Raw genomic sequence first — 12,078 nt, 5'->3', positions numbered from 1 at the left:
TCTCACCAGCTTGATGGGAGGCACGTTGCTCCAAACAGTGGTAGATTGCGGCACAATGAAGTTGGTAAACATGTGTCGCAAAACTATGGCGAAGAAGAAGATGATGATGATGATGAAGAAGAAGGAGATGAGGATGATGATGAAGAAGATGACGATGATGATGAGAGGGAAGCTGCCGATGGGGATGAGGAAGAGGAGGATGATGAAGATGATGATGATGATGACGATAGCAGGAAGGAAGCTCCTCGATACACAATAGTGCAGAAGGCTGTGGAAAAGGGAAGCTCGTCAGAGTCAAAGAAAGAAACCACTCGCATAATGCCATTCAGGATCTTTTTAAATAAAAACAAAATTCACAAAGAGCTTGCAAAGAACAGTTGTGGGAATTGCAAAATGGTGGACTGCAAAGGTAACTGCCCCAAACCAAGTAGTGGCAATTCTGGTGAACTTTCTTTTCCTCAGAGTGATAATGATACAAATGACGACTCCTCGTCGGATGCTAAGTGTCATCGAAGAAGGGGCAGGAAACCTAAGTCCAGCAAAGATGCAGATGAATCATTAAGGAAAAGTAAAAGAATTGGCAGCAAGAAATGTGGTGTCGAGTATTCTGACTATGTGATCAATTATGACAAAAAAAGAAGAAAAAAGAATGTATCAAGGTAGCATGAAGCATATTATTGGAAGTAATTTATTTTTTTATGGCTGTTTGATAGATGAATCAGAATTGAAAGATGTCATTTTTACATCTCAGTGATTGAATGTTGTGACAAGAAGTTTTTGAATAATAATTAGTGAATGAGCAATTCCTCATATTTCCTCATCAGCATTTTGAAATCATAAGTGATTTCGGTGGAGCCAATGCTCATGTGTTTGCTAGCCTAAGTATTTGGTTGGCTTAGTGACATAATACTGAATATGTCTTACCAAGGTTTGTTGAAGGAGACTATTTTACATGATAACAAGCATTTATATAACTTTATATATTTACTGAAAGTTATTCAGTTAACGAAAAGTTACCTTAGTTTCTTCACTGAGTCAAGAACTTGAGAAGTTGAGACTGATATTATTTGTTTTAATTTTATTTAAAATATTCCTTTGATGAAATATCAGTTTCATTAATTTAATAGTTCCAATAACAGTGAATCACCACATGCTGTGAACAGGTGACCACTAAAAATGATAATTTGTGCCTGTGATCAAATGCATGACATAGCATTTTTATATTATGGCACAAGCAAAGTCTGGGAAGATACCAAACTTTATAAATGTGAAACCAAGTTAATGGCATTTTTATAAGTGGCTGGTGAGAAGTCATGCTCTGGTCATACTCTTCGTTTGAAGCAATGCACAAATATTCTGAGAAGTGGATATCAGTGCTTATGTTGGAATTTAAAAGTATTCTATCTTTGGCATGAGTGTTGAGAGTATTTCATCAATGCAATCATGAAATGATTTTTACCCATGGAATATGGTTATAATTGCGTCTGCTCTTGATGATTTCTATGAATATGAATCATTGTGGGAATAAGAGTAATCATAACCCTGATTTTAACTTAAGTGATTTATCCGTGCTTACTGGAGAAGATAAAGAGAGTTCAAGTATTTTCTCTCTTAAGTTTGTGGTGCACCACTGTTGTGAAAGATCGAAATTATTTTAGTGAAGGAAATCAAAATTCAATAAGAAAAATTTAACACGTATGATTAAGTGGTTTATTGTGATAATATAACAAAGTACCAGGATCATGCTTGCTCTCTTACTGGTATAAAATGTTATGTTCTTGATGTAAATAACATTTGAATGGATATGAGCACATTTTGAATACAAGTCACATCTCAACAATTAAAGTCAGGTAAGTTGTGGATTCATGAGAAGCAAGACATTCAAATCAAAAAAGCATTATTGTCTAAATTTATTACAATGGCTTTTTGAAATGATGGTTTATATCATTCTGGACTTAACCTATGCCCAATTTGGCCATACTCATTCAAAATTTGCAGTAGAAATGAAAAATTGTGTGATTATTATATGTACAAATTGTGAAGCAGGCAATTGTTTCAATTAAAGGGCGAGGAAGAAGAGGGAGGCCACCCAGCAGAGGGAGAGGTGTTTCCTCATGCAAAGTGTCTTCTGATAAGACCCAACGTAAGCATGGATATAGTGGCAAAGGCAGAAATGACCCTGGTACGCATTTTATTTTTAAACTATTCTTTTCAATCCGTGTGTGTGCAAGCATACTACAGATTTTCCTAACCAAAAAATTTTACTTTCTCCAGGTTTTTATAATTTATTTCTCTTGGGATAGTTTTCTTTTCATGATAGTTGATTATCTTATCATATGCCTTTTGCACTTCAAATTTCATATTTTTTTCTGATACTTTTGTCTCTAGGTTTTGCATTAGTAAAATAATTGTTGCTTTGGGCTGGAAAGCTAATTAATTAAATACGAATAAAGGACAAATGTGCTAACTTTCAGGTTTATCTCTTCAGAACTACCCATTCTTAGACATGTGAAGTCCTTTATATTTTTCAAGTGTTAGCTTGAATGTAGAACTTAAAAAGGCAACTTACGCCATTTATGTATCATGAAGACCCAAAGCAAGTAGTGAATTGAATTTATGTGATGAAATGGCTAAAATTCTGAGCAGCTTTAATTGTGCGGGTCATATTTTGGATTTTATTGCAAGGAGTAATTTTTTATGTTTTAATTTATTACCCCGTAAAAATTTTATACAGGAGGTTCTTTACTATTGTGAGCCATGTAGGCAAATGAAAGTTATAATAATTTTGTCTTAAATTGAGTTCAGTTGGATACAGCATATCAAAATTAATAGTAAGTGTCTTTTTCATGGGGATTTAAGCCAATAAATTTGCAATTACCTTCAAGGAAGATAATATTTTATTCGTGTAATATCTCAGTTTGGGGATGCTTCATTCTGTATGTAGTCACTCATTTTTGGATCAATTGTTGGCATTCATTTTTTCCTAACATCTGTAACAGCTATTATTCCATTATGTTACCATTCACCCATTAAGTTTTGGTCGCGATAGTTCCATGAAATTATTCCACTTAAAAATCCACTAAGGATAATTTTGTAGTATCATCTTTTTGCACAGCATTTAATGGCTACTGATGAGAGTACATAGTTTTGTTTACTTTTACCTGCCAATTATGCTTTTGAGAAATGTGATTTTGTATGTAGGAGCAGAAGTTTAATTTTGAAAACGAATCAGGCCCATTTGGCTACATTACAGTCAATTAACCACAATTGAATAGAGTATGACGAGATGTTAATGTATTTAGCATGTGATTTTACCGAAATAGGAAAATATCTTCCTTGAGGGTAATTATTTTCCTAATATTTTATTTGTGATTGCTGTAGCCCCTTATGTTTATGTAGTATAATGATCCCAACTTTTGGAGATAATTAAAAATGAAAGTGCACTGTTAAGTATTCTTTAACTCATTTTTTCCATGATTTATTCTTGTTTTATTTTCTTCATTGTAAAGGACTCACAGTATTACACAACCTACGATGAACTTCTACACTTTTCTAAATCAGGCAATACAAATAACACAATATTTCGGTACTTCAACACATATAAAACCATCAACATTTATTCACAAATACTCCTCATATCATTTTATGTAGGAAGGATTTTTCATATCATGAGATTTCTTCATGGAGAGTGAAGTGATTTTTAGCATATTTACCGCTCTCTCTTTCTCTCTCTCTCTCTCGCTATAGAAATATTCAAGGATTTCAATTGCAGTTACAGACTTATGTTTCTTTCAGTGTAATTATTGCCTTGCTGGATATTTGTTAGAATTATGTGCTTTTTGTGCATAGATTTTTTTAAAATCATGTGCAATCTTTAAATGTTTAGTGCATATGCTTATTTGAGCTCTTACTGTTCATTTTATTGTGCTGCTGTTCCTTTTTTTTTTGATGTGCCTCCATTTGTTGTAAATTTCTGTTTCAGCATTTTTTCAATACTTTTCTCCTTATTCATGTAGGTACATTTCCCTTACTGTTGTTTTTCTCAATGCTTGTAGCTTTTACTAAATAATTAATGGAAAACATTATCTGCTAGAGCATAGTGAATTAATATAAATTTTCAATCAATACATTTTATCTCTGTTGTCTGAAATTTATATATTGGTATGTTATATCTTCTAGCTAGTTATTTTATTGAGTTTTAACATGGCTCCGTGAAGGGTGTAAGTTTTGTTCAGTCATATTGATACTATGTAGTTCTGTCACATTTGCTGATTATAATATTGTTTTTATAAATTTGCTGTTAAATTAGGAAATCATCACTAATCCTTATAATATTGATTGCTGAGAATAATTTAGAGATGAGTATCAATGATATCATTTTTGCACATGTAGCTATGGCCTTTAATTAGTAACCAAGTTATAACTGGCATTCATGGAAAGTGAGCTTCTATTCAACACTATGAATAATGCAGTGTCGATATAGTGTTGTCACTGCATTATTGTACTTCGGAATACAATGTCTTGGATAGTCCTTAGATTGAGTAGCGTGTGTCATTGGATTTCTAAAATACTACCTAATTTTTATATAGGCTTCCTCAGCTTTTTTGATGCTAAATAAATCGTCTCTTAAATTCCACCATGAGACCGCTTGGGACTAAGTTTTTCACTGCATAACTGGTCATATTTACCTTTAAAGAATGAGGAAAATTTGCGGAATATTAGTGTTGTCATGGCTTTATCATTTGATAACAGGAAATCTAAACTAGTTGACAAATGAGTAGGTTACATTTGTTTGGAATATTATCTCGGTTATGACCCACAATTTTTTATGGCATGTGTGGAGTATAATGTTATTTTAGCTTCATTTCTTCAACATATGTTATGTCTGTTATTAATTGTTTCAACAATATTTTTTGAGAAGTCAAAAAATACAAGCCAAAGGTATTTCCCCATTGATTTTGCTGTCACTTAGATGTGAAATAAAATGGTGATGGTGGCATTGTTTTAAAACAGTTTTTAATTTGAGTTTGCCTGAGAACAAACTTTGACTTGGATTTTTAAAATTGCCAGAAAAATTTTTTTTTCATAGTGTCACTTCTAAGTACGGTATAGAATTTTACTTTATGCTCTAAATGATATTCATTGTCTATTATCCTTGTTCACTCTTTACGACAATGATTCTTTCTACCTCGGGCATGAGTGCAAACAGTTCTTCTTGCATTTTATTGCATCTCTAGGAAAGCAATGTTATCTCCATGGGTTCATCCTAAATCATGTGTATATGTAGCAATTGTATCTACTGCATTTGCTTGGAGGAGTGAATCGTTGACGCACACATTAACAGATATCACTAATGGAAGTGGCATACTAGCTAGATGCATGTTATGATGGTGAAGCAGTGGTAGAATGTGAGGGCTCTTATGCAAAATACAACATTCAGAGTCGGCATGAAAATAAGTAATTTTAGCAATGAAATTTACACACAGAAATACTTGGAAATGAAGAAAAAAATAAGATGAAGTAAGTGCTATATTAGGAGGCTCACTTACGGTGGTATTTCGAGTTTGATGATTATATTTTATCGAGCCATTGTCAGGAAGAAAAATCACAAGTATCAAAAGTAAATGATAGGAGTGGATATTTTCAAGAATTCTTTAAAGGGTCCTAAAGAAAAGAATCTTTCTTATTGCTCACCTGCAATTTATGAATGGATGGTTGTGCAGTTAGTAGCTTAGATAATTGGCATTACAGCATGCTCCCGATTATCCGGACTAATGATGGGGAGAGGCAGCACGAATAATCGGAAAACATGAATAATCCAAACTTTAACTGGAATATCATTTTATTTTCATAATTCATATAAATCAAGTGATTAAATATTATTTATGCACATCGTCTGCTATTTTAGATTGCTTTCTGGAATTATTAAGTTTTCTTTTCCTGACCACTATCTTTTTAATGGTGAAAACGTGATTGTACTCGCATTCATACTGCTCCATGTCATACCTGGTTTCCGAAAACCATGCATCCGTGGCTGCAAAATCATGGATTCAGTAAAGTGCTTTCCATGAATGCTCCAAAACCACTGTGCGATGTCTGAAACGACACTGTCAGGCACCACGACGCGTAGTGGCATCTCGCTCAAGTTGTCCAGGATATAACTGCTGTGGTATGCAGATCTGTGATCACTGAGCACCATCACACTCCGCGATGCTAGGAAAACAGGAATGCGAAACTCCCGTGAAGGCTAAAGGCATGCAATCACGCTATCGCACAGCAGTGGTTTTGGTAAACCAGGACTTAATAGAACATTGTCTAAGCAGGCGAGTGCCCGACTATGACTCATGCTATCTCTACTTCCACTTCCCTTGCTGCCTTCACTTCTACTATTCCCTTTCTCTCCAGTTTGACCTAGACTCATCGCGGCGTAAACATACCCAAGTTCAACAAAATCTCCGGTTCCCATGGGCCGTATTCAAATGCATGCGAGGCCACAGCAATAATTGCGAATTTACGATTGGTTAAACATTGAAGAATCTCTAAAAAATAATCAAGAGTTTTTCCTGCGGCTGATCGTCATCAGCAGTGCTAGAGCAGACATCCAAGTAGACTTAAAACATTCCTTGTCAGCAAGTAAATAAAATAATTCCATTTTACGAAGGGAATTCTAATAGAAATAATAAGTCCGGTGTAGCCTAGCATTAAAATTAGGGATGATCGGATACCTCGGATCCAAATATCCGCAGATGTTGCTCTTCATCGGATACATCAGATCCAAAGTTGTGGAAGACATGGGATCTGGATCCGAAATTTTAAATAATAGCTTCAGTGAATGCAACGTCCCGTAAGGGTGGAAAGAGTTCCGATTCTATCTTCGAATGCGCCGTCGCATCCGATTCTTGCCCTATTTATGAAACGTTTTGTTTGAAAGCTCTCGCAGAGGTTATGTAGGATAATTTCAGCCTTGGAAAATAAAAAAGGCAAAATACGACTGGCACATAGTGTGACTCTTCCCAAGAGATTGAACAATCATCAGGGTAATCTCAGCGTCAGGAATTTGAAAATGCATTTGGATCCGAAAATATCCGATCCTAAAGATCCGGCTCCGAAAATCAAGGGTCCGATCCGAATCCAGATCTGAAAATAATCCTGGATCCGTCCATCCCTAATTAAAATGTAAATATGCTGGTGCTTCTGCGTCATTTTCATTTTTTTTTTAAAGATCACGAAGAACATCGGAAAAGTGTGTAACTCATGCACGGGTAAGCAGCAACACGGATAAACCGCTGCCAGATAATCGGGAGTGTGCTGTATTTCGAATCAGAGAGAGCTAATAGGATTGTTGCCTGTTCTTTTTCTCACCTTTGTTGAAACTTAATAATGTCTGGTGTACATATTTGCTTCAAATTGATTATATTGTGACTATTTCTTTTCATTATAATTTATCTAAAAATTAAAATTTATTCCCACAAAAACACTTCTGTCTTCTGAGCATCATGGGAGATGTTGTTTGATTTTGATGATCCTGTGAACACCTGGCTGAACACCCCACTATTCTCTCTTCTGTCTGTTTCACCATTCCCCCACCAGCTTTGCCGGGTTATCTTGATGAGGCGCTCGCTGAGTCAGCCTCTCTCTCTCTTGCCATCATTGCTGTCGGATGCACTTCTCCTCTCCTCACAAGGAGCCCAATCCTTGGCTTCTCCCTAAACGTATTTGAAAGTCACACAGATTGGTGTTTTCAATGTTTTTTACACCACAAAAGCATTAAAAAGGGCACTGCTGATTAACCAAAATACAACTTTTTCTGGCCACTTCATAGAAACACCAAGACTTCCAAATTCGTAGGAATTTGTTCCTGCTGAGCAAATTACTAAAATGGGATAAATTCATCTGCCCTACAATATTCCTGGATTGAATCTGTCCTGACTTCACTCATCATAATAAAAATTTCTCAGGAAACTTTCACCTCCCCTACCATTACATTTTTTAATTTCTCAGTTTTCTGCAAAGACTTGTATCTGCCTTCGTTCTTCATGTGATACAAATTGGTCTCATTGCTCATCATTTCAAGAAAATCATATTTAAAAAAACAATTTTACTACTTCTAAAACACATTTACATTTATCAGGTGCATTGATGATTCCTGCCATTCCCTGAAAATCTTCCAAACTTCTTGTAAGGTCAATTTTATTCCATGTCATCTATCATTATTTTAAATAAGCTGTGCAGCTTTTCTGTTAGGTTGTCTTCCATCAATATCGTAACTAATTTCACCATCTGAGCTCTGAGCTGACACTCCAGCATTACACAAATGCACCATGACTAGTGGACACCATTGTTATAGATAAGGACTGGAGTAATATTTAGTAGGAATAATATTACTGGAGTAATATTTAGTAGGAATAATATTACTGGAGTAATATTTAGTAGGAAAAATACACAGGAATTATTGCTAAAAATTATTGACTACCTATGTATTTGCATAAGGTAAACGCTCATAGCATTTCATCTAAGGAAATTATTCCTCATTAAACAACATGACTTCAGATCTCTAATGAAGAGAGCAAAGAACATCCCAGAGGGGGCCAATGTGCACTCTTAAGTAGGGTAAATGAAAGAGACTAACAAAGATAAACGTTGTAGCCATCTTGCCCTTATCTATCGTGGCAGAGCGCTTAAAGGACCCTCAGCTTCCTTAGCCCTCGGGAACTTATTTGTTTATGTTGGACAAAGTGAGAATTGAGATAATAGCACGTGTGAAGGCCATCCGTAAATATTAGAGATGTGCGAATTGTATCCGCGAATACTCGAATACCTCGAATAATAGAAAGTATTCGATATTCGAGGTCTCGAATAGTTATGCGAAAAGTACCGCCTCGAATACTTTGAATTTCGCGTCGTACACTGTCGCACGCACGTCGTTGATAGTAGACTCGGAAAAATGTACAGAACTCTAGTCTTTTAGTGCATACAGCGCCTTTATAAGCAAGTTGACGAACTACATCAAATTCGCGGGTCAAAGCGGTGAAAAGAGTTCGACGTGGGGAACCTAAATTGATCCGGGTGAAAAAATCGGAAAATCCCCGGTTTCTCCCACCAGGAAACTTCAGTGCCGTGGGATAGTAACATCGGCGCATTTCCCACGATCTGCTATCCCCCTCCATTCAGCACTCGCCTCACCCACTCTGACGCTTTCATCTTCTCCGAAATCAAACAAAAGGTCCTCGCTCGGGCAGGGGTCGTATTACGAAGACCTTAGCTTCAAAAAAAAATATCAAGTTACACGAGAAATATAAAGACATGTCTCACGCCCCCCTTTTCTGGCCCACTGACCTTTTTCTGCCTACCTGCTTCGAAGTTCCCCATTTATGGAGCTCAACTGCTGCATGAGTACCGTGGGATAGTAACATTAGCGCATTTCCCAAGATCCGCTGTCCCCCTCTGAGGCTTTCCTCTTCTCCGAAATAAAAAAGGTCCCAGCTCGCGCAGGGATCATATTACGAAGACCTTAGCTTTGAAAAAATATCAAGTTACGCGAGAAAAAGCTTTGAAAAAATATCAAGTTACGCGAGAAAAATAAAAGCGTGTCTTGCGCCCACCCCCTTTTCTCACCCACTGACTTATTTTACCTACCTGCTTCGAATTTCCCCCTTTCTGGAGGTCAACTGCTGCATGAGTCATCTACTAGCCCGAAAGGTGTCTAACAATGACTTTCGGCAATTATTATTACACCTTTATTGGATTGAAATATTAGTAATATGCACGTAATTTAAAAAAGAGCAAGACCAAACGCGACGCATTTCTGACTTTATTTAAGCATTTTACGCGAGGAAATAAATGTCAAAATAAGACGGAGACTTGGCATTCTGGCGAGACTCGATATGAGCAGCAGAGCTTCTCGGAAGTTGATGTGGTATTTTTTTCCGAAAACATATATCAAGTTACAATTTATGAGTGGTGCTATAAATATTTATTGTTACAGTCCCAGACGAAGGGATATTTTCTCAGGATATTTGGTTTCTCCCTGATAGCAATTCCAATTCATCTTCTTATCTCGTGAGAACTCCCAAAGATGGACTGAAAATAATTTAAGAAAATCCGGTGGAGAAGAGCTTGTATTTTACAAAATGCCTCAGATTGTCAGCTAGCACTTGGCAGCAGGAGTGGAGGTAAAGCGACCTTAGTTAAATTAATTATATGTCCAATTGTTTCCATAAAATTAAATTATTCCATTAATCAGCTAAATTCGTGTTCGAATCCTTTATAGGAAATCAAAATTACTCCCCAAAATCTTGTGTTGCCTGCTGCATAGGCAACCGAGTCAAACATTCCAGCATTCATCATTTAGTATTCGAGGTATTCGAAATTCGAGGTATTCGAATATTCGAGCAATGATTTGATATTCGAATTCGATATTCGAGTTCGAGAAATCTGCTATTCGACCCATCTCTAGTAAATATGCATCCAGAAAAGACATACATTATTCACTTTACGCCCTATGCATAAGGCAATCAGGGAATTACCGACAAATGGATTTTATATTAGACTGATTGGAAAAGAACCATCTGAACATAGCTCTTCTTTATTAGCTAAAAAATTATAATTCATTATTTTTGGACACTATAGAATTTATAGGGTTGCTTTATTGGAAAAAGCAAATATATAATCGAGTTTTTATTTGCAATGTACGACTTGGTGAACTTTCATTTATACTCTTTACTAATCTCTAAAAGTGACCGATGTTCACTTAGAAATAGTTAAAAATTCAAAATTTGAATTTTATAAAACTAATCTAAACCACTGAAAGAACATTCGCAAATACACTGGAAGCAAATAGTAGCATAAATAACTAATATTAAAATAAGCGGAATAAGTTTTGTAATCATACATCAAAATACGGAAATCTCCGTGACCGGTCCTCAGCATTCGGCACGCAAAACACGGAGATCTCCGTGATCGGTCTGCTACGTGTTAAGTCGGTCAAAACTACAAATTAAATTATTTGTGTTTTTTTACCTATTTAATGACTGAGCTTTGTAACAACATAGCATTTTAATTGTTAAATATTTTTAAAATGTTAAAATTATATTTAAAACATTTAATTTGACCTAATTGTAAGCCCATCTCTAGTTGACACTTCACTACCATGTTTGTAAACAAATCTCCAAGCAATTGTTGACTAATGGTAATATACGTGTCACTGTCAACGAATCGAGCAGTTTGATTTCTCTTCCTCGGAATGTTTAGAAAACATATTGTGGCTGACACAATTTCCCTAGTTACGTGCATACTAGTAAACATCACGCTGACAATACCTCTTACTTAAACATGTGAGGAAGGTCGTGCGGGGTATTTCTTACACTCCTACATAAACCCTACATAATTAAATCATACCAAGAAAATGTGACAAGTGCATAAAATTGCTCAAATTTCAACGTTCTTGCCGGTAAATAAACGAAACACCAACTTTTATGTATCAATTATTTTATGTTCATAGGATTAAAAAATTAGCAATCTGCTTAATATTTGAAAAGGTTGAGCCAAAACCTGACATCAATCTGAAGTTATGAGCTTATTGTTTTGGTTTTGCTAACCCACTACAAACATGATCAACAAACTTAAATAATGCCAGAAGTACGTCGTGTTTTGGGCTGATTATTTTCTAAATAATGTGTAGATTTAAAATTTTGCAATGTTGGTTTACTTCCATGAACTCTTGAAAATTAAAGCACATTATGTTGCAAATATTGCCTCAATATGTATGGAAATAAATATTAGTGTGGAAGGAAGAAAGAAAAAATTAAATAATGATAGAATTAAATTCTTCTTGGGTGTCTGTCCGGGTAAGGCGCTCCAACTACCTCTCAGCCGACGAGTCAAAGACTTTTCCATCATCATCAACGCCATTGATATCTACTGGGTGTTAGGTGCTGCGATAATAAAATTCTCTCTCATCTTCTCCACAGACTTTCAATAGAAATTACAGTGGAACCTCGATTTATCGTTTTTCAGGGGGATGGATGAAAAAAACGATGAATGCAGGAAAACGATCAATGCGGGAATGTTTGTCCGGGT

At 35.7% G+C, this 12,078-nt stretch overlaps 1 protein-coding gene across 2 annotated transcripts in view; it reads left to right on the top strand.

The window, feature by feature from the left end:
• The window catches only part of LOC124167545, a 97,183-nt gene that overhangs the window by 57,663 nt on the left and 27,442 nt on the right, over positions 1 to 12,078 (top strand). For both annotated transcript variants that reach the window (XM_046545503.1, XM_046545512.1), the window contains one exon: positions 2,066 to 2,182. In XM_046545503.1, coding sequence (XP_046401459.1) covers positions 2,066 to 2,182 — 117 coding nt within the window. The remainder of the gene's footprint in view (positions 1 to 2,065; positions 2,183 to 12,078) is intronic.

Source organism: Ischnura elegans, chromosome 1 (genome assembly GCF_921293095.1).
Source record: "Ischnura elegans chromosome 1, ioIscEleg1.1, whole genome shotgun sequence".
Classification (NCBI taxonomy): Eukaryota; Metazoa; Arthropoda; class Insecta; order Odonata; family Coenagrionidae; genus Ischnura; species Ischnura elegans.
This window is presented reverse-complemented; position numbering and strand designations above follow the sequence as displayed.